The sequence below is a fragment of the Peromyscus leucopus genome, chromosome 15, assembly GCF_004664715.2.
Source record: "Peromyscus leucopus breed LL Stock chromosome 15, UCI_PerLeu_2.1, whole genome shotgun sequence".
Lineage (NCBI taxonomy): Eukaryota > Metazoa > Chordata > Mammalia > Rodentia > Cricetidae > Peromyscus > Peromyscus leucopus.
Window position 1 is genome coordinate 55338818 of NC_051076.1, and position 26708 is coordinate 55365525.

At 41.5% G+C, this 26708-nt stretch overlaps 2 protein-coding genes across 8 annotated transcripts in view; both read left to right on the forward strand.

The window, feature by feature from the left end:
• Positions 1-26708, forward strand: part of Zc3h11a (zinc finger CCCH-type containing 11A) — a 47234-nt gene that overhangs the window by 27 nt on the left and 20499 nt on the right. The window contains exons 1-6 of one of the 7 annotated variants that reach the window (XM_028876594.2): positions 1-125; positions 5969-6022; positions 7335-7394; positions 15448-15644; positions 17527-17646; positions 25408-25573. The exon at positions 1-125 is cut by the window's left edge and continues 27 nt beyond it. In XM_028876594.2, coding sequence (XP_028732427.1) covers positions 15591-15644; positions 17527-17646; positions 25408-25573 — 340 coding nt within the window. In that variant the 5' untranslated portion in view covers positions 1-125; positions 5969-6022; positions 7335-7394; positions 15448-15590. Of the gene's footprint in view, positions 126-5968; positions 7395-15447; positions 15645-17526; positions 17647-25407; positions 25574-26708 lie in introns of all 7 variants that reach the window. The other 6 variants (XM_028876591.2, XM_037211402.1, XM_028876596.2 and 3 more) reach the window with 6 other exon arrangements.
• On the forward strand, positions 132-5529 carry Zbed6 (zinc finger BED-type containing 6). The gene has a single exon (XM_028876590.2). It carries the CDS (start codon positions 1760-1762, stop codon positions 4700-4702), a length of 2943 nt encoding a protein of 980 aa, XP_028732423.1. The 5' UTR covers positions 132-1759; the 3' UTR covers positions 4703-5529.

Genomic DNA, 26708 nt, shown 5'->3' on the forward strand with positions numbered 1-26708 from the left:
TTGGGTTTCTGCTTGTTCTGCTGCTGTGAGGACGGCGGGCGACCGCGGCTAAGGAAAGAGAAAGACGTGGCAGCACGCGGGAACCCCTGACAGTGTCATCGGTTCGGTAAAGTTTCTGTTCTCTGGTAACTAGACCCGTTTTTTGATTCCCGGGTGACTTGGGGCCTGGGAGGGAGGAGAGGGCGAGGGGAGTGGCAGCGGCCTCCCCTCGCCCGAGTTTCGGCCTAGCCCGGGAAGTCCGAGCTGGGCCCATCGGCGCGGCAGCTCCCGGGACTCCCGCCCGCGGCCCTGGCCGGCCGGGCTCCTGGCCAGACTCCGGCTCACTTTCCCACCCTCCCCGCCCCCACCCGCTCCGCCCCACCCCCCACGGCGCCTGCTCCCTTGCCAACCTCTTCCCCTCCCCCCATATCCGGTGTTCCGGAACCGGGATTCCCGGGTCGCCCCTGAGGAGCGGCTGTTTCGGACCCCCGGAGGAGAAACAGACGCTAGGTTGCTTTCTTTCCAGAACCCGTCTCTTTAGTTAGCCGACCCTCCCTCCCTCCCAAATCTGAACGAGTGCCTGGACCCGAGTTTACCTACTCTCATTCCTCTCTAGGGTCCCACTACTTGGGAGATTTTTCTCATGTTCCACTTACGTAGTCGAATTCTGGTGTCCTATACCCATTCCCCACCCTGATTCCTCTCCCACCCCAGCCCTCATCATCGGAGTCAAGAGCTACAGGGACTCTTCGTTCTTGTAGGATTGGTGAGACCGTTTTGAAGAACACCCCTTAGATGCCCATAATCGGTGCGGATCCCTATGGGGAAGGCGCGTTTTGTTGACATCTGCCAGGCTTTGGTTGTGAACTCTGAGGCGGCGGCTGTGGAGCTAGTGATAGCCATGCTTTCGTAGGGTAAACGTGTTGGTGCTGGGGGCAGGGGAGGGGATCCACGGAAGAGGAGTGCAAGTGTTTTAAAGCTCATTTCACTTTTGTTGCTCATAGAATGTCAACTTGTGAACTATTAACAGGCTGTAACGCTTTGCTTTCAATCTAAAAATATGTACTCTTGATAGAAACCGTAAATGAAAAATACAGCTTGTTACCTTGTTTTAAGATTTTATTTCCAGATAATTTTTTTTTTCAGCCACCTACATTTTTCAAAATGTCAGAACAGAAAGGGCACAACTAGAGTTTACTGCTAATGACCAGTATGTGGAATCTGATTTAGCTTTCCAGAATTGACTTTTTTGGGTTGTATTGGCAAATCACAGTCCTAAGTGATGACTGTTGAATAATATTTAAGTGAAATTTCCTGAAAATAATCCCCAAATTAAGGGAAAGTCAATGTTGTCATGTGGATTCATTAAAAGTACACATTTTAAGAACTGAAGGCATTTCCAGCAGATGAAGTTCTTGGAAACAGCAGCGTTAGTATGAACCTTGGATTTGGAAGACCTGACTTTTAGCTGCTCTAGATTCCATGACTGTGGGAAAATGGGCCTCAGTTCTTTTTTCTATAACATGAGGACACTGGACTGTTTGAATTCAGAAAGTTAAAAGGACTCCTGACGCCCTGCAAGACAGAGTTTGGGAATGTCCTCCACTGCTGTTATTTTTCCTCCAAAAATAACCTCGCTGGAAAGTCATTGGGTGAAAGGGAATTTGACGCCCATAGGAACTGGAGGAAAGGTAATACAAGTGGAGAGGGACCGCTGTATTTCTGCCGGAGTGGTAAACCCCCCCGGAAGATTCTGGTACGGAGTTTGGAGACCAAGAGAATGAGTGTATGTACTTTGAGTGTACCAGTTTCCTCGCTTCCTCCTGGCCGAAGATGCAGGACTTTCAGTGATGCTGGGATTCTGGGATGTGTTTCCATTAATTCAAATGCAGAAGACGACGATGTGGTAGAGGGAAAGATGGTGGCAGAAGGAGTGAACAAAGAGACAAAGTTACCTGCTAAAAAGAAAAGGAAGAAGGGTTTGCGAATTAAGGGGAAAAGGCGCCGAAAGAAACTGATCCTCGCCAAGAAGTTTAGTAAGGATTTGGGGTCTGGAAGACCTGTTGCAGATGCCCCTGCTTTGTTAGCGTCCAGTGCCCCTGAGCAAGATGAAGAAAGTCTTTTTGAGAGCAATATAGACAAGCAAATCTATCTCCCCAGTACCAGAGCCAAGACCTCCATCGTATGGCACTTCTTTCATGTTGACCCCCAGTATACCTGGAGAGCTATTTGTAACCTGTGTGAAAAGAGTGTCAGCCGGGGCAAGCCAGGCAGCCATCTGGGTACATCTACTCTTCAACGACATCTCCAGGCAAGGCATTCTCCTCACTGGACCAGGGCCAACAAGTTTGGAGTCACTAATGGGGAGGAGGACTTTACCTTGGATTTGTCTTTATCTCCTTCTTCTCCTGAGAGCAATGGGAGCTTTGAGTATATTCCTACGGATTCATTAGATGAAAACAGAATGGGTAAGAAACGTGATAAATCAGCGTCTGATGCCCTGAGGGCAAAAAGAGGGCGATTTCTCATCAAAAGCAACATTGTCAAGCATGCCTTAATTCCTGGAACCAGAGCCAAGACATCTGCAGTTTGGAATTTTTTTTATACTGATCCTCAGCACGTCTCAAGAGCTGTGTGTAACATATGTAAAAGAAGCGTGAGCCGGGGTAGGCCAGGTTCCCACCTGGGAACGTCCACGCTTCAACGGCACCTTCAGGCCACACATCCCATCCACTGGGCTGTTGCCAACAAAGACAATGGTGCTATTGGAAATGGATTGGATGAGACTGAGACTGAGAGCAGTGATCTCTTAAATGATACTTTGCATGGAGAGAAGTCATCAGGCAGCCAGGATTTAACAGCTGAGGACCTCAGTGACTCGGATACTGATGAACCTCCTGTTTTAGAGGTTGAACCTAGATCTGAGAGTCCTGTTCCTGTTGCAGAGCAAGCCAACCCGGTGCATGCACAAGAGAGAGAAACACCACCACATTGTGAGAATTCAGCCTCCAGTCGGATAAGTCAGGCGCTTATTCAGATGATTGTGGAAGATATGCATCCTTACAACTATTTCTCAACCCCAGCTTTTCAGCGGTTTCTACAGATTGTTGCTCCTGACTATAGATTGCCATCAGAGACTTATTTTTTCACCAAAGCTGTACCTCAGTTATATGATTCTGTTAGAGAAAAAATTTTCTTAACTTTAGAGAATGTTCAAAGCCAAAAGATCCACCTGACTGTTGACATATGGACCCATGACCCTTCCACAGACTATTTCATTGTGACTGTACACTGGGTCTCTTTGGAAACTGCATCTTCCCCCAGTAGTGGTGGGAGCCCCAATTTTAGAAAGTGGGCAGTACTTTGTGTTACAGGCCTAGCCAAAGACTGTTTGATAACTAACATTTTACAAGAATTAAATGACCAGATTGGTCTGTGGCTTTCTCCTAATTTTCTTATCCCTAGCTTCATTGTTTCTGACAACTCCTCTAATGTGGTACATGCGATCAAAGGAGGTGGTTTTACCCATGTGCCATGCTTCCTGCACTGTTTAAATATAGTGATTCAGGACTTCTTCTGTGAGCACAAAAGCATTGAAAATATGTTAGTGGCTGCTAGAAAAACCTGCCATCATTTTAGCCATTCAGTCAAAGCCCGCCAGATACTCCAAGAGTTCCAGAACGATCACCAGCTTCCGTGGAAGAATCTGAAGCAGGATGAAAGTGGCCACTGGATCTCTACCTTTTACATGTTAAAATGGCTTCTAGAGCATTGCTACTCTGTTCACCACAGTCTGGGTCGAGCCAGTGGCGTTGTGCTCACTTCACTCCAGTGGACTCTAATGACATACGTGTGTGATATTCTTAAGCCATTTGAGGAGGCCACCCAGAAAGTGAGTGTAAAGACCACGGGATTGAATCAGGTGCTGCCCCTAATCCATCATCTCCTCTTTTCCCTGCAGAGACTCAGAGAAGATTTTCAAGTCAGAGGTATTACTCAGGCCCTTAATCTGGTAGACAGTTTATCTTTGAAACTTGAAACTGATGCCCTACTAAGTGCCATGCTCAAATCCAAACATTGTATCTTGGCTACTTTGTTAGATCCTTGTTTTAAGAACAGTTTGGAAGACTTTTTTCCTCAAGGTGCTGATTTAGAGACTTATAAACAGATCCTTGCAGAAGAGGTTTGTAATTATATGGAATCGTCGCCCGGGGCCTGCCAAATCGCAACCTCGGAAGCATCTGGCCCTTTAGTTAGATTAGGAACTGATTCATTTACTTCTATAAAAGAAGGCACCTCCCATTCAGGTTCTGTGGATAGCTCAGCCGCAGCCAGTGTTGCTGTTGGAAGCAAAAGCTTCCTGTTCCCCTCTGCTGTAGCAGTAGTGGATGAGTACTTCAGAGAGAAGTACTCAGAGCTCTCAGGAGGTGACGACCCTTTGGTTTACTGGCAGAGGAAGGTGAGCGTATGGCCAGCTTTGACCCAAGTTGCCATTCAGTACCTGAGTTGCCCCATGTGTAGTTGGCAATCGGAGTGCATGTTTACCACAAATAGCCACTTTCATCCAAAGCAGATCATGAACATGGACTTTGATAATGTAGAACAGCTGATATTTCTGAAAATGAACTTGGAGAATGTTAACTATGACTATTCTACATTGATTCTGAGCTGGGACCCTGAAAATAAGGCTGTTCAGAACAATGAAAAAGAAATATTACCTTAACTTCTTTTTCCTTTTTCTACTTAAACTGGGCAGCTTTTGCTATATTACTATATCTTCTTGCTGTTGTTATTATATGTAGTCATACTATTTATTCTTTTAAAAAAAAATAGCTGGGTGTGGTCACGGGTGCCTGTAGTCCTGGCTATTTGAGATGGTGCGGCTGGATTATAACTTTAGCACATGAATTTGAGACCAGCCGGGGCAACAATTAAGATCCTGTCTTACAAAAATGCAAAACCCGGGGAAATCCAAAGGTACAAGAAAGCTGAAAACTCCGCAGAGGCCATATGATAATGATGAAGAAGAAATGAAGGTTAACTTTGAAGATTTCACAGTTGTCACTCAGTGTAGCTAACATCGATCAAAGCGTCATATCAGTTGAGAGAGAAAAGAGTGTGAATGAGAAAAGGCAGTGCAGCTTTGAAGGGCTTAGGTATTTCTGGTTGGTTGATTGAACTAGTCATTGATTTGAGTAAAAATTTCTTCCAACATGGAAGGTTTGATTACTCTGAAATCAGTGATTTGTGTAAGTATTGATTCAGGACTTCTGTAAGCACAAAGGTGTTTAGAATGTGTTAGTGGGTGCACTAACATTCTTTCCCTTCCCTATTTTTTAATTTCTTTAAAACCCCTGACACAACTTGACAGAATGAAAACCCACAAAATTGTTTCATATTTGGAAATTCATAATTACCTCATACTAGTCTGTTTATAATGTCAAATGACTGGGTATGATAAAATTGCCCTTTATAGTTAGGATTAAGTCTGTATAAAAGAACATTAAAAAACAACTAGAAAAAAAATGACTGCTAGTCTTTTATAATACAGTACAAAAACAAGATTATATAGAGAACCTATTAGTAAACATTAAACATTTGTAAAACCAAAAACATTGAGTGGGGTTTAGAATACAAGCCTCATAAATATGGCAAACCCAGTATGAGTTTCCCAGAGAATATTTCTGTAGTTTGTTCATTTTTTTTTTTTTTTTTTGAAGGATACTTTATGGTCCATAGCATGGTATTCCTAACTATGACTTTTGGGCCCCTGTATTAACTGAAATAAGCAGTTATATTTTACTGTTTGGCATTGTTGTTGAAATGAGTAAACTGATCTCAGTGGCCCTTTCAGGTTCCTTTCCACTCTGAGAGTCTGTTTCTATGACTGAGTGGGAGGCCAGAAAATAATGACTTTTATTAAGTCTATTAGACGTTTCAGACTGAATAACTAATGTAAGATCCCAATTTTTCCTTTTTTTCATTTTAGATTTGGGGATATTCCCTGCCCAAAAAATTCCTGGAAAATTGACTAGTATTAAGTGTGAGTAAAAGGTGTCCACTTTTTTTTAAAGTCTTGATTTTAGTTTTGTCTTGGATAGTGCTTGGCAAGATTTAGCCTAGAAAGTATGTAGTATTTATTACATAAGAATCAAAATGGCTTTGTTACTGGGCTGGTTTTGAAACTCATTTCTGTGTATTGAAATAGCTTTTTTTTTTTTAAATTCTTAAATGGTAAATGTACCATTCATTGTGAAGTGAAATTTCATCTCCCCCAAATTTACCCTTTTACCAACTGGAGTGAAGTCCTTAGCTGTAACCATCAATAGTAAAGCATTGGAACTAGTTTAACAGGCCTTTGCAGGGCCAGCATTGAATGCCATGCCAGTGAGGTTTGTGTGATCTAAAGGAGGAAAACCAGCTTCCTTTAGCGGCTCTGTGTTTCTTCGCCCGAGCCGGTTGGGAATGGCTCTAGTGCTGCTCTGCCTTCTTCAGCTCACTGCCCCGCTCTGGAGTTACTCTGTAACGATACGCTTCTACCTTTTTTGGTTAAACACCCCCTGATGACGATTGTTAGACATACCATAGGCATTGACATATATATCACTGTATCCATACACATGGATTTCTTTTCATCTTGATTTTGTGGCTGGGTAAAATTCAGTAACGTTAACTTCATGGTACTTTGATATAAGAGTTAATTAAGTTCACTATTTTTATAATGAACCCAAATCTGGAGGCTTTTATATTATATTTTAAAAGGATAATTATCCAAATGTTTTATTTCTATACATTTGTGTGTGTATAAGTATATATGTATATGCATATTATATACATAAAACACTTTATATTTCTACATACAGTATGCTTTTATTATACAGATAATAAAGATGGGGGAAGGTTTCTGTTTTTTTTTTCTTAATAGGTGAAGAAATCTTGAAGACCAGAAATTGGATCTTATTGAATTTTGGTGGTGTTTTTTTGTTTTTGCTTTTTTGTTTTTTCGTTTTTCAATTTTTTTTCATCTTTTTACTTTTTAATTTTATTGCTCAGCTATGGAAGATGGATTCTTTTTTTTTTTTCATTTTTTTTAATTCTTTGAATCTCAAGTTCATCTTTAAGTGAACTTTTTTGTTTGTTTTTGAGGAGATAACTAATGTTAGCTGTCTCCAGTCTGACAGAGGTTATGCAAATGGACTTAATCTTCCAAGAGTTGGGAGATGTTTTAAAGACGTTTTAAAAACACGTCCTGTGTTTCAATTGTGGCTGAGAGGTTTCCTTGGCAATGTGAGGAAGAAAATTCTTTCTACCTCATTATTATTAATTCATGGATTGAGTGTTGGTTCGACCTACAGGCGTAATAGCTTGGAACTCAGTGAAGACAGAGATGTTCCTGTTGAGAGCAACCAGCTAATGTAAGTGGGGACGGTTCTTTATCGTGAGAGGCATAAACACTGTAATTTAAGGCATGCTGGACTACTAACAAATTCAAATGCCATTGTCCGGGCTTTTTTTTTTCTCTTGTAATTTTTTTTTTTTTTTATAAGCTTTTAATTTTTTGGATGGAAACTAACTTTCTTCTTTCTTCCCGGAGCCACGATGACCAAATTCTATAATTCTGTTTTCTTGGAGAAAAAGCATTGTTAATTTGTTACTGAATAGCTCCTTGTCCATACAGGTGGCTCTATTTTGTCTTTCTGGTAGCTATGTAGTATGTATTTCACTGTATGGATATGCCATAATGTAATGTTTAACTCTCTGGGCGATATTAAAGGTTATGCCATTGTAAACAAAAGCCCTGCCTGCATCCAGTAACAGTTTGATGCACACATCTGTGTGAACTTAGAAGCAGTTCATTCGTAGAATAGTTACATTACTCTCGGAAGAACTGACAATTTCCTGAACAACTGAGGTCTGCCTTATTGGTGGAAGCTCTGGATTTTAGTAAAGATAGCAAATCTTTAGCCATTTTGCTGATAGATCGATCATTGCTATATAAAATGTTTTCTCTTTATATTACTTTTGTTGTTAATGGTTTTTAACTTTAGTATTATAGGAAAGGTTTTTACTCAACAAGACTTTCACTCAATACATAGTTAATTTTATATATATGTATCTATATAGTCAAATGCTGTTTAAGGATTACAGTTACATGACATCACCCTCTGCAAGTAGGGGAGACATGGTCAGATGTGGCTTGTCTTTTTGCTGAGTGCATTTATGAGTTCTGAATGTTTTTGAATACAGTACTCTAATTAAAGATCTGACACTTCTGCCATTATAGTACTTTAAGGAGACTTTTTCTCAAATGGCTGGCTTTATTGTTAATTTCAAACTTTTTCTTTAAATTTATTTATTTTTTTATATTATGTACATGGTGTTTTGCTATGGGTGTCGGTTCCCTGGAACTGGACTTACAGACAGTTGTGAGCTGCCATGTGGGTGTTGGGAATTAAACCCAGGTCCTCTGGAAAAACAGCCAGTGCTCTTGACCACGAAGTCATCTGTCCAGCCCTTCAAACTTTTTTATAGCTAAATTTATTGCCTTTTTGCATTGCTGATTTGTATAGTTGTTTGTATTCTGCATTTAACTGTTTTCATACTTATCTGTATCAAGTAGAGCAAAACTCTTCCATTCCTTTTTCTCTTTCCATTTTCATGTGTGTAGTATGTATGTGTGTATGTATGTTTTTGCATATGTGTACATGTGGAGGCCCCAGGGTTATGTTGAGGATCATCCATCTGTCTTCCAGTCCCACCCAGATCTCACTGATCCACTGGTCTGTAGATACTATGAGCAGCTAGCTTGTCCTGGGCTGGCTTCCTTGTAACACTTCAGGAATGGACTGCTTGTCCACATGGCATTTTATGTGGCTTGTGGGGCTCCAAGCTCTGGCCTTAATGCTTGCACAGCAAACACTTTACCCACTGAACCATCTCCCCAGCCCTTCTTCTGCTCCCTTAAATGACCTTTATTTTTCTCAGCTATTGAGAGTTGATTTTACAGTCTCAAATTGCAGGAAGAATTTCTCCTTGGTATTTTGAGTTGTATTCAAGGTGTTCATTATTTGGTCGGTGAAATAATTTCCTTAATCCTCTATTGTCCCAATTAGGAATTATCCTGGTCTTCTGTTCCTAGTCACTGCTTAGCTTTTGGTTTTGTATTTGATATGGCTTTTGCATGCTTCATTTTCTTCATCTTTTACAGCCTTACTCTGAATTGTTATCTAAATGGGACAAATTTACTGTTCCAGGGGTATCTTTCTATTCCTTGCTATTTTCAGTACTTTCTAGTTGATTGTTAGATTTGCTAGTTTGTAAGCTTGTAATTTGCATACACTGAATTGTAGTGGCCCCCCCCCCCACACACACACTCAGGGTTTCTCTGTTTTCTTTGTCTTAAGTAAGCTAATATTTTATTTACCGTGCTGTGTGTGTGTGTGTACACACACACATGTGAAGGGGCTCACTTAGACAATGCCTGCCTAATACCTATAAAGTCATAGGTTGGTTCCCGTAACAACATAAACCTAGCATGAGTTGCACACCTGTGATCCTTGATCACTGTGAAATAAATGGACCCTTAGCCCTTGTCTGAAAAGCAGGGCAGAGGTTATGGTAGTAGTTGTTCCTTGTCATTTGCTAGTAGATAAGTTTTGTTTGGAGTGGAGTTCTTTGTGGTTTTGTTTTGTCTTTATTGACTCCGGGTCTTTTGTAGCCCATGCTGGCCTCGACTCAGTACATAGCTGAGGATGACCTTTATATCACCACACTTGACTTTTGGGGGGCGGGGTTCAGTTACTAGCTCTATATCTTTTCCCCTTTTTTTATTATTAAGAAATTTTCTATTCATTTTACATACCAACCATAGATCTCTGCCTCTCCCCTCTCCCCACCCTTCATCCTTCCCCCCAAGCTTCCCCACACTTGACTTTTTAACAGCAGCCCCCCCCCCCCGTTTCTTTGTTGTGTGTGTGCTTGCTTGAGCGAGTGCACATCGTGCATCTGTGCACACACATGAACCTGTGCAGAGTGCAGAGGTCAGAGAAGAACCTTAGATGTTGGTCTTGGCCTTCCACCTTGTTTCAGGTAGGGTCTTGCTCACCCTTTGTGCCAGGCTAGCTGACCCAGAGGAGATCCCTGGGATTCTCCCATCACTGCCTCCCATCTTAATTAATTAGAAGCCCCAGGATTATAGGTTCATGTGGCTGACTGGCTTTACTGGGAATCTGAACTCAGATTCTCATGCTTGTGTGAGCAAGGGCTTTTTCCACTGAGCTGTCTCTTAGCTTCAGAAATGAGCGTTGCATTTTGACTTGGTTATTTAGCCGTTATGTCATCCTAAGCCTTCGGTTTTCATTATTTTTAGTTTTCATTAATGTAAGGTTTCCTAATATGCAGCCACTCTTAGTTCTGTAATAAACCTTCAGATCACGTAGTGTTATCCTTTCTACTACATGATAGGCCACTTAGCTAGTGTTTTACTTAGGATATTTTCATTAGTATCATAATTTTTCTTAACATTTCTTGAGCTGGATATGTCTTATGATTCCAGCAGTTGGGAAGCAGAGGCAGGAGGATAACAGGTTTGTTCAGCCTGCAAAACTATATTGAGACCCCACTTCAGACAACATAAACTTTTGAAACATTAATGTATGTGACATGGTTTTGTTCTTTTGTACTCAACTCAATTTTTTTCCTATTAGAACATTTGCTTAATTAGTGTTTTTTTTTTTCCCAAGAATTCGTTGAGTACATTGATGGTATACTTTTTGATATTTATTTTTCATAAAATAAATAAGGCTGAATCTCTGGTCATAGTCTCCTTTAAGATCTGATGCCTGGTATCTGGACTTGTATTTGAGAAGTCTGAACTTCACTTGGTTAGTAGTCGTGTAGAAGTTTACCACTGAGTCTGGCACTTCCCAAGACTCATTCTTTGCTCCAAATCTTCCTGTTTCACTTCTCCTGCTTCCAGTTCCAGTGTCTGGGAATTGAATGAATTACTTTCATGTAAAGTGCCCTTCTGTCTCATGTTGACACTTTTAATTGATTTTGTATGGCGGATGTTTTGCCTGCACGTGTGTCTCAGTACCATGAGTCTGGTGCCTGTTGAGGCGAGAAGAGGGCATTTACAGGGGATCTGCTCTGAGCTGCCACAGGGTGCTGGGAATTGAACCTAGGTCCTCTGGAAGAGTTTAGCTCTATCTTGGGCATGTGCTTTGGATTCTGGGACCTGTCCTGTGTGTGATCTCTTCAGCAAGTTCCATTTCCACTGTTAGCTGCCATCTGTTCCTAGGTTAAACGGCTTTGAAGGGAAGAAACTAGGGCTGTTCTTCCCTCTCACGGTGGTATGTTTGTGTCAGTGCTGTAGTCTTGAAAATGTCCCCTCTTTCCAACATTGACTGGAGTACTTAGAGGGAGGCCAGCTCATCTTGTGTCCCCTTTAAGAAGGCTGTTTTCTTTTTAGCCGCCATCTTGTTTTTCTTAGCCTCTTGATAATTTTTTCTGCTTCCATTTAAAACTTAAATTTATTATTATATGACTTGATTTAGGTTTTTGTATGAGATTATAATACTATCAAGTTTTTGTTGTTTCTAGATTTTTTTGCCATTGTCTTGACTATTATTGTTTTATTGATTACAAAGTAAAAGCTAAGGAAGCTTAGGGTTGCAGATATACATGAAAGTTTCTTTCTGTTAAAGTTAGATTTAATCTCACTATACTTTGCCTAACTTGGAGGGAGTTTTGCAAATAATCCTCCAAAATGTAGTTCATGCTTTCATAACTGCTTTACTATTTGATCTGCTGTGGAAGATCTCCCTGAACCAAGGATGAAGCTGGGGTCTTGGGCATTCTGGGCCACCAGTTGATCACTGAGCTGCATTGTCCAGCCCTGTTGTACTCTTTTGTGTGGTTGATATATGGTGCATCCCATTAAACTTATCTGGGGGTCAGAGAACCCAACAGCCACTATAGTAAACATAGGTTTAGGCAGTGGTAGCACTTGCCTTTAACCCCAGCATTCCAGAGGCTCTGTGAGTTTAAAGCCACACTGGAAACAGCCAGGCATGGTGACACACACCTTTAATCCCAGGAAGTGATGGCAGGAAGCAGTAAGGACCAGGAACTAAGAGCCTGGTTAAGCTTTTAGGCTTTTAGCAGCAGTTCAGCTGATATCCATTCCGATGAGGACACAGAGGCTTCCAGTTTGAGGAAACAAGATCAGCTGAGGAATTGGCAAGGTGAGATTAGCTGTGACTTGTTCTGTCTCTCTGAACTTCCAAGATTCACCCCAATACCTGGCTCTGGGTTTGTTTTTATTAATAAGACCTTTTAAGATTCATGCTACACTTTTGTTTTGACACATCTTTCATTAAGTTGCCTTGGGTTGGCTTTGAACTTACATCTTCTGGCCTCAGCCTTCTGAGTCACTGGGATTACCAGTGTGTAACACCAGGCCTAGCTATCTATCTAAGCCACCCCCTTCCTTAAATTATTTTCTGGCCGGGTGGTGGTGGTGCGTGCCTTTAATTCCAGCACTTGGGAGGCAGAGCCAGGTGGATCTCTGTGAGTTCGAGGCCAGCCTGGGCTACAGAGCAAGATCCAGGACAGACTCAAAGCTACACAGAGAAACTCTGTCTCGGGAAAAAAAAAAAATAATAATTATTTTCTAGTTATCTAAAAAAAAAAATTTATGAGTGCTCTATCTGCATGTACATCTTTATGCCGGAAGGGGGCACCAGATCCCACTATAAATGGTTGTGAGCCACCATGTAGTTGCTGGGAATTGAACTCAGAACCTCTGGAAGAACAGCCAGTGCTGAGCTATCTCTCCAGTCCCTACCCACCCTATCCCCCCTCCCCCAGCCCCCTCCCCCTTTTTTTTGGTTTTCAAGATAATGTTTCTCTGTGCTGCCCTAACTGCTCACTGTTGTAGACCAGGCTGGCCTTGAACTCACAGAGATCCTCCTGCCTTTGCCTCAGGAGTGCTGGGAAAGGTGTGTGCCACCACCGCCCAGCTTACCATTTCACCTTTTCATTCTCCTCCAGTTAACATGTTCCCCCCCCCAAAATGTGTTCTAATCCATCCTTTATTTTTAACTATCCTTTATTATATATATATATATATATATTATATAATTTTATTTTTATTTTGTGTTCATTGGTGTTTCACTTGCATGTCTGTGTTGTCACTTTGTGCTGAGGTGTGTCAGGGAGGAACTCAGACAATCAGCTGCCATGTGGGTGCTTGGAATTGAACCCAGGTCCTCTGGAAGAACAGTCAGGGTTCTTAATCTCTGAACCATCTCTCCAGCCCCCTGAGGCAATACCCCCCCCCCACACACACACAGGGTTTCTCTCTATAGCTTTGTACCTTTCCTGGATCTCACTCTGTAGTCCAGGCTGGCCTTGAACTCACAGAGATCCACCTGCCTCTGCCTCCCGAGTGCTGGGATTAAAGGCATGCGCCACCACCGTCCGCTGGCAATTTTTTTTTAAGTTGCCTTTAGAATATAGAATGCATTCTTGGGTTTAAGATCAGAGAGGACCCCACTGTGATGGCAAGATGGGAGATGGGGATGAGCATCCCCAGAAGCCTTGGGCCAGCTGGCCTGGCTTATACAACAGTGAATAAGAGACTGTCTGAGACAAGATAGAAAGAGTAGTCCAACACCAGCATTGTCCTGACTTCCACACTCAGGGTAGACCCACACTCACATACATTAATGTGTGTGTACACACAAAGGCTTTTAAAAAGTCCGGTAGTTAGTTGTTCCATGCTTTGACCAAACAGTTGTGATTAAAGCAAGCTTAAGTCTGTACTATGTCTATATTGCACTGTAGTAGAAAATGTAATGTTATTCTGAGCATATAATTAGATAAGTAGGGATTGGAGAGATGGTTCATCTTTAGAGCCCTTGCTGCCCTTCTAGAGGACCCAGGTTCAATTTCCAGCACCCACATGGCAGCTCACAGCCATCTTATCTCCAGGTACAGGGAATCTGATACTCTTTTTGGCCAACATGGGCAGTTGGCACACAAGTGCTGCACAGACATACATGTAGACAAAACACCCCCATGCACGTAAATTAAAAAGAAAGTTTTTTTTTTCAAAGTAAAGTAACACAGTAAAAATAATTTTTCTACTATCTTGGCCGCCACCATTTTGGTTTGTGTTCTTTTAGATTTCGTCCTTGCTCATGAATATCCTCACCAGCGTTTCTTTTTTGGTTTTGTGTTTCATTTTTTTTAAGGCAGTATCTTACTTTGTGGACCCCATGGCCTGGTAGGCACTGTGCTGGCCTCAGCGCCTTCTTCCTGTCAGCTTCCCACATGCTCTCTGCAGAGCACACCCTTTTCTTTTCCTTTCTCCTTCTGATTGACTTTCTTTTTGCAACATGGATAGGCTAAGACGTTCCTAAATCTTCAACCCTGTCTCCTGTTTTGCTTAGCGGTTCCTCTCTGTACATGTTTTCCGTCTCTGTTGCTCTAAGCGTCAGGCAGAAGCTGATGGTGGTGAACTTTCTTTTGTGCTGTTACTTGGGTGTCTATTGACTTTTTACCTCAGAGTAAATTGTAGAGTGGAACCATTTGATAATGGGTGTATGCATTTTAAAACATGGTTAGTTGAAGACTCTTGCTCCTAACTTAGACTGCTGGCTTGAAGGCCAGCTTTCATCTTGATGGACAGTTCTTGAATTAGGAATTACTTTACTAACAGAAGATAAGATTGGCTTTTGCTTAATTGACTTGGAGCAGTAAGCCAGGGTTTACCTGGCATTACTAGAATTTGTGGCGACCCCCTTCCACATTCTCATGTGCTCTTACAGCATGTTTTTGCTTTTGTAGTAGCATTCTTGCACATTTTGTGTGGCTTCAGAGGATGGCAAGGACGATGGATAGAGTGTTAATTGTGTTGTCACTGTTCTGTGGGCCTGCCCTGGAAGACTTCTTTGCTCCTTCACTGTCTTAGAGACTACACTAACCCTTAGATGTTCTCAAAGGTAATTGTTTCACTAACTGTTCTAGTTAAGGAGGCTCTTTCCACTTAGTAGTAATTATATACTGCTGATATAACATGCTCATGAAGATCCTTGAATTTGTTGTCATTTAGGTGGAAATGACATTTTGCAAGTATTTTGTGTAAAGTAGTCTATGTTCTATTGGTCTAAAATGTAGATCATGTGTTTAGCAGTACTTACTTAAATTTTACACTGAATCAGTGAAACAAGCACCATAGAAGATACAAAAGTAAAGGGCATGGCTGTCCTTAACAAAAATTTTACATTGGGAGTGTACAGTACTCATAACTAGCACAGTTGTTTATAAGACTCTGTATGGTAAGCGCCTGCTAACACAATTAAAATCTAGTTTTAACAGTGTGGTAGCATTAGGAATTGGAGGAGGAGAAGGAGGCTGGAAGAATTTACCTGAAGTACTTTATTCACTGTCTCCCTTTTCCAGGATTACGTTTTAAAGAAGATTTCTGTGGTTGAGTTGTCATTGGAAGAGTGAGTCCATTTCAAGAGCACTTGGAGCTGGTTTTCACCTTGAGGAAGCAGTGACTTATTCCAAAAAGCCACTTCTGGCCTGAGAATTTACCCGGCATGCCTAATCAGGGAGAAGACTGCTATTTTTATTTCTATTCTACATGCACCAAAGTAAGACCTGCATCTCTAAATCAGTTCTTTCTGCTGTTTTTTTTATATCAAATTAGCTAAGATTTTTCCCTATTTTTTAAACTGTTTGATGTTGTGGTTTGCTCAGCTGTTTTATTATCTGCTGCCAGTTTTTTAGTAAATTATTATGTGTTAAGGAAGACTACATCCCTCGTCTCCTCCTCTTCATTTATATATAATTATAACATGCACAAAAAGTAAAGCTGCCCATGTTGTATAGTCATCATTTTGCCTATAATTAATTTATTCTAACTGCCTTTGGAATTCGGGAGATGTTGGCTTCTATGGCTTGGCAGCTTTGATTTTGTGTATTTTGCATTAGATGAATAACTGGATTGTATAATACTTGTGGGAGCTGTTAGGGGTTAAATTTGACCTTTTCCACATTTTCTGCTAGTAAGAAGGTAATGCTATCTTTCTGAAGGTATTCTTTTAGAGTTTTGCTTTCTCTGTCAGAATGTCCTGTTTTTCTGCTTGAGTGTTTGGTAGCTCTATTTAGGTCTGCCTGTCATTTTCTGCTATTTATAGTGGTCAGTTGTAAAATCATTGTGATGCTGTGTTTAAAAAGATAAGTCTAGCTAGGCATGGTAGTAGAAACAGGAGGGTTGACGTTCATCCTGGGCTTGTGTAGTGACACCTTATCTTAAAAAGCCCAGCAGTGGGGGCATGAAATTTTTCTGCTAGGTATGTAGCTCGGCCACAGAGCACTTGCAAATATGAGGGATGCTGGATCCAGCCCCTGGCACTGCAAAAGAGAAGCAAGATTTAAAAAAAAGCAAAGCTCTGATAGTCCACTTAATGTACGCACTTTGTGTAATAGTGATTTGTTCCGATAACAAAAGTAACTAATTATTGTATATGTTAAGTATACTTACATCACTTACAGTCTACCAACTTCTAATGGTGGAAGCATTAAGGCAGCTCCACGTAGTTAAAAGGGAGGTTTATTTGGGGGGTTTACTTACAACAAGTAAAGGGATAGGTTACAAGGTCTGGGAGAGGTGAAGTGCAGTCCAGTGGTATCCATCCAACATCCAGGATCACCAGGAACCAAGAGAACTGGCACATCCGGATCTCGGGTCTTAAGGGCTCCCATCTTGGCCCCACCTCGGGCAGGCCATAGATAGTTACCGGAAGTCTCACTGGGGTAGTATTTCTAGGTAAAAAGCTAGGAATTATTGAAGTTAGGATATATGAAGCCAAAGCCATTTTGAAGATGAGAATGTTTTTCAGAGGATCTGTTCCTGACACCTTGTCCTTTTTAGCCCAATTGTCAATTGTGACACTTAGATCAGAAGAAATGGGTTAAGAAATAGGTTGAGGAGAGCTGGGCGCACACCTTTAATCCCCCACTCAGGAGGCAGAGACAGGTCGACCTCTGAGTTTTAGGCCAGCCTGATCTACACAGTGAGTTCTAGGCCTACCAAGGCTGCATAATGAGACCCTGTCTCAAAACACAACAACAGGAAATAGGTTATGGCTGGGGAGTTCGCCCAGTCAGTAAAGTGTTTGTCATGTAAACACGAGAGCCTGCGTTCGATGCCCAGATCCACATTTTAAAAAGTCAGGCAAAATGGCATGCACTCGCTCTGGGGATGTAGAGGCTGGAGGATCCCTGGGCCTCACTGGCTAATCAGCCTAATGTACTTGGGGAGTTCGAGGCCAGTGAGAGACCCTGTCAAACAGATAGCAAAAAGCAATAGGTTATTATATTACAGATTTGCTCTTTCAGATGGTGGTTGTTGTTACATCTTGTTTTCTGCCCTGCTGGTCTTTGCTTACTGATTTGTTTAGGTTCTTGGGCATTCTTGTTATAGACATGGGCCACAGTCCTTTCCTGTTTTGTTTTTTGTTTTTTTAACAGGGTGACAGCTGCCCTTTCCGTCACTGTGAAGCTGCACTAGGAAATGAAACTGTTTGCACACTATGGCAAGAAGGTCGTTGTTTTCGACAGGTGTGCAGATATCGCCACATGGAAATTGATGTAAGTTTCCAACTTTTGTTGCTCTAAGTATCCGGGATCAATACAAAATGTGGAGACTGGGCTAGTGAGGGCAGATGACTCAGTCAGTAAAAGCACTTAACTGCCAAGCCTGGTGGGGATGGGGGTGTGCATGCATGCTGTTGTACATATATAGAGATCAGAGAACGACCTGGCCTGTAGGAGTCGGTCATAGTTCCTTCCAGTGTGCGACCTGGAGCTTGTGCTGGGCTGCTCCGGTTGTGGCAAATGCCTTAACCTGCTTAGCCATCTTGCTGACCCTGTGTTTTTTAAGTTTCAAAACAGTTAACAGGAGCTGGAGAGATGGCTCAGAGGTTAAGAGTACTTGCTGCTCTTGCAGAAGACCCTAATTTGGTTCATAGCACCCACTTGGTAGCTCATAATCGTCTTAACTCCAGTTTCAGGGGCTCTGATGCCCTCTCTGACTTCCACAGGTATTAGTCACAAATATAGTACACATCCATACATGTAGGTAAAACTCATACACAGAAAATAAAACATAGGTCTTTTTTAAAAAGTTACAAACTCAGGAAAAAAATGTAAGTTTGGTATAATTTTTTTTCTTCTGAGCCATTTAAGGATAAATTACTGCCATTCTCTACATCCCAGTATTTTGAATCTTTCCTACAAACAAGGCATTCCCCTGTACAACAGTAACATAGCTATGGAAATTAGAAAGGAGAACTGGTAACTTAATTTTGTCCTCAGCAAAGTTTGCCAGCTGTCTGATGATATTTTCTATTGAAGGAGCAAGGCCACACTCACACATTTCTTATGGTGGTGTGACATTCCGTCTCATTCATTTGAGGAGTGAGCGGTCAGCCTTTCTTAGTCTTTCATGATGGTTTTAGGGCAACTGTTCTGTAAAATGCCTCGTAAGTTGGTTTGTTTGTATATTGTCATTACTAAATTATGCTTGTCTATGTCTCTTTTGTAATTAATTGTATGTGTCTGCATCATATGGGTCAGTGCCATCAGAAGTCAGAAGAGGGTCCAGTTGAATCCCTTAGAACTGGAGTTACAGATCGTTGTGAACCACCATGTGGGTGCTGGGAACTAAACCTAGGTTCTCTGCAAGAACAGTAAATGCTTTTAACCATGGGGCCATGTCTTCAGCTCCCTTAAGATTGTATATATTTTAGAGGACATCACAAAAGCAATATTCTTTTTTTTTTTTTTTTTGGTAGACAGGGTTTCTCTGTATAGCAGCGTTGGCTTTCCTGGCACTTGCTCTATAGACCAGGCTGGACTGGAATTCACAGAGATCTGTCTCTGCCTTCAGAATATTCTGGGATTAAAGGCCTGCACCACCATACCAGGCTAACTCTTTTTGTTTGTTTGGTTGGTTTTTGTTTTTTTTGAGACAGGGTTTCTCTGTGTAACCGCAATATTCTTTTTATTGTGTACTGTAAGGTAGCATACAATTTAAATTTCCCATTACTGTGTTTAACTTTTATCACAGTACCTACCACATTGCTTCACTATAAATTTTTAATAATTAAAAAAAAAGTGTGTGTGCCTGTATGTGTATACATGTACATGTGTATGTGGGTTCAGAGGAGGACTTGTACAAGTCTCCTCTTCTACCGTGTGGGCCCCCGAGATAAAGCTTGTCATCAGGCTTGGCAGCAGGTGCCTTTCCCGCTGAACCACTTGACCATCCCTGGTTTTGAAGTCCTCTGTGAAGTGAGGCTTTGGTACTGTAGATAGATAGCCCGTTTGTCATCAGACTGGGTCTTCCCCCGAATCTGTCTGTGTTAGTGTGAATTAATGACTTTCTGTTTTACTTAATGTGTTATATCTGTTACTATTCCAATTTAGCCTATAAGAGACCTTCAAGCTGACTTATTGTTTATTTTGTGTGTGTGTGTGGGGTAGTCCTTACTATCCATCATTCTTTGAACACTCTTTGCTTTTTTCTAGGCTTTGTAATCTTTGTAGTTTTCCTGTTCCAGCTCTAGAATCTCCTCTTTTAAAAATGACGTATTGGTTCTTTCCAGTGAAGAAGCGTACATAGACGCTAAGCTTTGGTCTGCTCCTAGGATATCATTGCTTTTCTAGTCTCCTTAGTGGAGAGAGAAGTAGGTGATTGCATTGCTTTGAGTCTACATATTGAAAGATACAAAGTCACCTAGGTGTTCCAGCTCATCAGCACCAGGATGTAGTCTAGGTTTCCTTTGTTACTGTTTTCTCAAAAGCAATAAACTTGGTTTCCATAGTCCTTAATACTTGGACTTCTTTGGTCAGGTCCCTCTTAGGTCTGACGTCACAAGAGCTGCTGCTTCATAGCGCTACCTGTCTCACTTTGTTTTGACTTTAGTGCCCTGTGTCAGTCCTTCCCCAGCTCCATTTTAAAGACCCTTCCTCTTCATGCTTGGACTGTGTCTTCCTGCTGAGGCCATCTCACTCTTCATGCCCTTGGGCTCTGGTAATTTGTGCTAGGCCCCTCCCCTACGTGAGCTGCTTCCTCATTCCACTTATCTGCTGCTGGCTGCCAGCTTTTCTCATAAGCACTGCCTATCTTGGTCAGTCTGCCTTTGCTACCCATTCCACACAGCTTCCGTGAATCCACTCTCTTCACACTCGTTGGAATCCCTTCTCCAGAAGCCTTACTTTACTCCACCTCTCAACACTCATAGACCATCCTTTGGTACAGTGTCTTCCTATCCCTTGATGGGTTCCAGTAGAATCTTGGTTTGGGCCACTTTGCTTTTCCTCTTTCTTTCTTTCTTTCTTTCTTTCTTTCTTTCTTTTTTTTTTTTTTTTTTCTTTCTTTCTTTCTTTTTTCTTCTTCTCTTCTCTCTCTTCTCTCTTCTCTCGTTCGCTCTCTCTCTCTCTCTCTCTCTCTCTTCTCTCTCTCTCTCTCTCTCTTTTTTGGTTTTTTGAGACAGGGTTTCTCTGTGTAGCTTTGCGCCTTTCCTGGAACTCGCTTTAGAGACCAGGCTGGCCTCGAACTCACAGAGATTCGCCTGCTTCTGCCTCCCGCGTGCTGGGATTAAAGGCGTGCGCTACCACCGCCCGGCCAGCCACTTTTCCTGTTTCAAATGAGTGCCTGATTCCTTCAAAGTTGACTTTCTGTTCAGTTGTTAAGTAGGGGATGAAGAGAGAAAGAAGAGAGTGAATATGTAATTTATGTGCCAGGCTCATAAAGCTACTCCAGTCTGGTTCCCAGTTTCTTGTTTCTTAACTGCTTTCTTGGTTGTCTACCAGACAAATAGCAAGATATTTATTAAATTAATTAAGAAATACTACTCTGTAACTTTTGAAAACTCAGGTTCTGTCTTGGCATAACTCCTAGGAAGTAGCTAAGAACAAGTCTCCAGAATATCCCATCTAAGAACCATCACAAGAGTAAGGATTTACTTCCCATCACAAGAGAAGAGGATTGTGGAGTCTGTGGAATTGTTGTGGGGTTTCTTTAGCCTGGCTTCCCTCTGTTGGGGTTGTCCAGAATGTATTCTTTCCCCTCAAGTGAAATGTAGCAACTCACTGCAGCATTCTCCCATGGAAAGTCCACTTAGAAATCAATCAACCACCATCTGTTTGAAGTACCCAAATCTCACATTCAGATGTTCAACATGAGCCACATCCTTGGTACAAATAGTCTAGGTCCAGTGGATCTTTCCTTCCCCACTCCGTCACTTAACTTAGGAGGTACTCTAAGAGGCATGCGCTCAGCTGCCAACCAAGCAGTATGGGCATGCTAATATTTTCTTTTTTGTGTAGGCTTACTTGTGCCTGAAGAGAACTAAATATTTACACATTGTACTCAATGTGCCAAACAAAGAACATCAGAATTACCATTGCAGCAGTTTATAAAATTTTGGAAACATCTCAGCTTTCCTATCTTCATACTGTGGAGGGGTGGGCAGCAGTTAACAAGGATTTAAGAATTTAAAATGGACACTTAATTATTTGATAAGGAAGGATTAGGATATATTAAGTGAAAATGTAGAGGAAGCGGAACAGCGTGCTTTAAATAGAAGGAGCGATTGTTCAGTAGTTAAGAGCACTTGTTGTCTTGCAGAGGACCCAAGTATGGCGCTAGCATCATAACAGCAGCTCACAACCATTCTAGCTCCAGGTTCAGGGGTTCCCATGTCTTCTTCTGGATTCCTCTTAACTTGAAGGCACAAGGCAGATAGATATGTGATTCATATATGTACATGCAGGCAAAACCCTCACACAAAAATACATAAATCTAAAAAAATCTAAAAAAAAAGTTGAAATAAAATAGAAGGGAAAGATTTGTACTTGTACTTGCTTGTATGTGCATTTAAAAAAATATCTTTGTGGCTGAGCAGTAGTGGTGCACACCTTTAATCCCAGCACTTGGGAGGCAGAGGCAGGCGGATCTTTTTGAGTTTGAGGCCAGCCTGGTCTACAGAGTGAGATCCAGGAAAGGCGCAAAGCTACACAGAGAAACTCTGTCTCGAAAAACCAAAAAAAAAAAAAATCTTTGTAAGTGTAATGGAGACCCTGCATTGTGGTTGTGTGGAGATGCATTGAGCTACAAGGACTTTTTTCCCAGCATACCCCTTACAGTCTGTCATTTATGGAGTCAATATTGACTAATTTGTGTGCTTGATAAAATGTACTGGTAATTCCCAAATCAGTACTTGCATATTTTATGCTCACTCAAAGATGTTCAGAGATAAATACATAAATCCTCTGATGTGTGTCTCCAGTTGAGGTGAAATAGGGTGACAAACTGCCTTTCTGATTGAGCTCTCATAATATATATAAATATAATCAGGTGTCCTTGATTGCAGGCTCCTTGCTACTATGATTTTTTCAGTTTGGTGTTTTGTATTGATTATTTTGCTTTTAAAAAGTATCCCTAGTGCCTTAGGGCTAGGGATATAGCTCGTTGGTGGTATACTTGCATAGCATGTGCACCAAAAAGGAGATGAGAAGAGACATCCTAACCGAGAAATTGGCCAACACATAGTACTAAAGTCCTAACTCGTGTTTTTAGTTAGAGGAGAGCTGTGATGTGCTTTACTAGAAAATACGACAGCATGACTATTTGTGAGCCTTATTCGGGCAAGAGTTTTATAGTGCTGTTGGTAGTTGGTTTCATATTAATAATCAGTATATATATTAAATAGAATCTCTCTCTCTCTTTTTTTTTTTCTTTGCTTGCTTGTTTTTTGAGACAGATTCTCTGTGTAGTCCTGGCTGTTCTGAACTTACTGTGTAGACCAGGCTGTCCTCAAACTCAGAGAGATTCCCCTTGCCTTTGCCTCCCAAGTGCTGAGATTAAAAGTGTGTGCCACCATATCCAGCAAAACAGTCTTTAAATAGAAACACATGAAACAAGATTATGAATTGGCTGGCTGATGAAAATATTGTAGATGTAGAGCATCATGGGACCTGGCCATTTCCTTGGAAACATTGGTGTAGTATTCACTAATTCGGGGCCTAGGAAGATGATTCACTGGCTAAATTAGCATGTGCTGTACAATCATGGATACCGGAGTTTGAATGCCCAGTACCCACGTACAAAGCTGGCCATGGCTATACTTAAGATACAAGCCCAGTGGTGTTGGGAGCAGAGACAGCATCCTAGGAACTTGCTGGCTGGCCAGCCTACCTGGAATAAGCTTCAGTTTCAGTGTGAGACTCTACTCCTGGTATAGTAAGCTCGAGGGCAGGAGAGGAAGGTAGCTGATGTCCTCCTCTGGCCTCCACACTCCTGCCTGCATATGCACACAGATGCTGTTCACATTTTGTAGCTAAGAAAGTGAGGCTGACCAGGTGTTTAGTTGTCTGTGGTCATAAGGCCCTTAAATAACTTAATAGGAAGGAAAATTATTATAATATCTTATTCTATATTCTTGGGGTTTTTTGTTTGTTTGTTTGAGACAGGGTTTCTCTGTGTAGCCTTGACTGTCCTGGAACTCACTCTGTAGACCAGGCTGGCTTGGAACTCACACAGATCCGCCTGCCTCTGCCTACCAATGTTGGGATTAAAGGCGTGCGCCACCACCACCCTTACTCTATATTTTTAACTACTGTATTATCCTGCTTCTCTACATCAAGTGTGGCCATTCAGGGTTTTCAGGATGAAGACCAGGAGGAAAGTACAGTTCTCCACAGGGCCTAAGTATCACTTTCAGTAGCCTCTCTCTTGCTAAACATGACCTCCTTCCTGTGTTGGGGTTTTGAACTTTATTTTGAAAACCAGTCACAGAATTAATGTAGGACTTACTTCATTTTTTTTAAATATATATATATATTTTTTATTTTACAATACCATTCAGTTCTACATATCAGCCATGGGTTCCCCTATTCTCCCCACTCCCACCCCCTCTCCTTACCCCAGCCTACCCTCCATTCCCACCTCTTCCAGGACAAGTCCTCCCCGAGGACTGCGATCAACCTGGTAGACTCAGTCCAGGCAGGTCCAGTCCCTTCCTCCCAGACTAAGCCAAGTGTCCCTGCATAAGTTCTAGGTTTCAAACAGCCAACTCATGCAATGAGCACAGGACTTGGTCCCACTGCCTAGTTGCCTCCCAAACTGATCAAGCCAATCAACTGTCTCACCTATTCAGAGGGCCTGATCCAGCTGGGGCCCCTCAGCCTTTGGTTCATAGTTCATGTGTTTCCATTCATTTGGCTATTTTTTTTCAATAATTGAGTAAAACCGAAATTTATTATATGCCACAGTTGTCCTAGGGACCTCCATGCTATATATATAGCCTCTATGGCTCTATGGGTTGTGGTCTGATTGTTCTTTATTTTATATCTAGAATCCACCTATGAGTGAGTACATACCATGACTGTCTTTCTGGGTTTGGGTTACCTCACTCAGGATGATTTTTTCTAGTTCCATCCATTTGCCTGCAAATGTCATGCTTTCATTGTTTTTCTCTGCTGAATAGTACTCCATTGTGTGTATGTACCACATTTTTTTCATCCATTCTTCCGTTGATGGGCATCTAGGTTGTTTCCAGGTTCTGGCTATTACAAATAGTGCTGCTATGAACATAGCTGAGCATGTATCTTTATGGTATGAATCAGCATTCCTTGGGTACATGCCCAAGAGTGGGATGGCTGGGTCTCGAGGTAGTTCGATTCCTAATTTTCTGAGAAACCGCCATACTGATTTCCACAGTGGTTGTACAAGTTTACATTCCCACCAACAGTGGAGGAGTGTTCCCTTTGCTCCACATCCTCTCCAACATTGATTGTCATTGGTGTTTTTGATCGTAGCCATTCTAACAGGTGTAAGGTGGTATCTCAGAGTCATTTTGATTTGCATTTCTCTGATGATTAAGGATGTTGAGCATTTCTTTAAATGTCTTTCAGCCATTTGTAGTTCTTGTTTTATGAATTCTCTGTTTAGCTCTTTAGCCCATTTTTTAATTGGACTGTTCAGTACTTTGATGTCTAGTTTCTTGAGTTCTTTATATATTGTGGAGATCAATCCTCTGTCAGATGTGGGGTTGGTGAAGATCTTTTCCCAATCTGTTGGCTGTCTTTTTGTCTTATTGACTGTGTCTTTTGCCCTGCAAAAGCTTCTCAGTTTCGAGAGGTCCCATTTATTAATTGTTGTGCTCAGGGTCTGTGCTGTTGGTGTTTTATTTAGGAAATGGTCTCCGGTGCCAATACGTTCAAGAGTGCTTCCTATTTTCTTTTCTATTAAGTTTCTTACTTCATTTTTTAACTTGTATTTTTTAACATTTTGTTTTTTTTAACAAGCTTAACATTTTTTAACAGTGTGTTTTTCTCTTACAGAAAAAACGAAGTGAAATTCCTTGTTATTGGGAAAATCAGCCAGTGGGATGTCAAAAATTAAACTGTGCTTTCCATCACAACAGAGGTCGTTACGTTGATGGACTGTTCCTACCTCCAAGCAGAAGTGAGATTGGTTTTGATTCTAAAAGGGAACAGTTGCTATTCAGTGAGCACCTGCTATTCACCCTTTCAATCCAGTGAGAACAGTACTGTTTCTACTGTATAATGAAGAAATACAACCTTAGAGAGGTCAGGTGATAAGTATCCAGAGAGAGCCAAATGTTTCGGTCATGTCAGATTATATTACTGTATAATATAATACTTGTTTTATTCTTATTTTCTTACCAAACCTATAGATGTTTTCAAAAGAATTTAATTCTCCAGACCATGGGTAGGAAATTGGGTCCTCTGCCTGCTCTGTAAGATGAAGGTTTACTGCATATGGCTTTGGCCATCCATTTACATAGTGTGGCCTGTTTTGTATTAGTACTGCAGAGTTAAGGAGTTGAGATAAGAGACCATATGGCCACAAAGCCAGAAGTACATCCATCTAGCTCTATGGTGGAGACAGAGTTATACGCTGTAACCTAAACTGGCTTAAAACTTGTGATTCTCCGCCTTAGTCTCCTGAGTGTTGGGATTATAGGCATTCACCATAATACCTCACATACTAACTAGTCCAGCTTTTTATAGCCTAGCTAAAATAAAAAAAAATTGATGTAGGCTATCTTTAAAAAAAAAAAAAAAAATCCCCGCTGTTCCAGGGCTGGGGACCAAACTAAGGATTTCAAACATGCTAGACAAGCTCTCTACTGCTGAATTATATCTATTCTCAGTCCTAAAATGAATCCTGACTCCACAAAAATCTGTGATTTCTTTTCAAAATCTCTTTTAAAATAATTTTTATTTATAAATGCTTTGTGTCTTGAGTGTATGTGTATACACATACTGTGAAATGTGTGTGGAGGTCAGAGGACTGCTTGGAGAGATGAGATTTTCTCTGTCCACCATGTGGGTCCTCACTCAGGTCAAATTCAAGTTACCAGGCTTGGCACAGCAGCCTCACTCAGGTCAAATTCAAGTTACCAGGCTTGGCCGCAGGCATCTTTACCTGCGGAGTCATCTCACTGGCTCCTCCAAAGCCCCTTTTAAAGTAATTTCCTAGTGGGCTAATTTCCTTTGGCCACCAAAGAGCCACTCAGTCTAGGTGGCTGTGATTTTAGCACTCAGAAAGCTAAGGCAGGAAGAACTAGAGTGTGAGGACCAGCCTAAGATACATAGCAAGACATCATCCCAAAAAA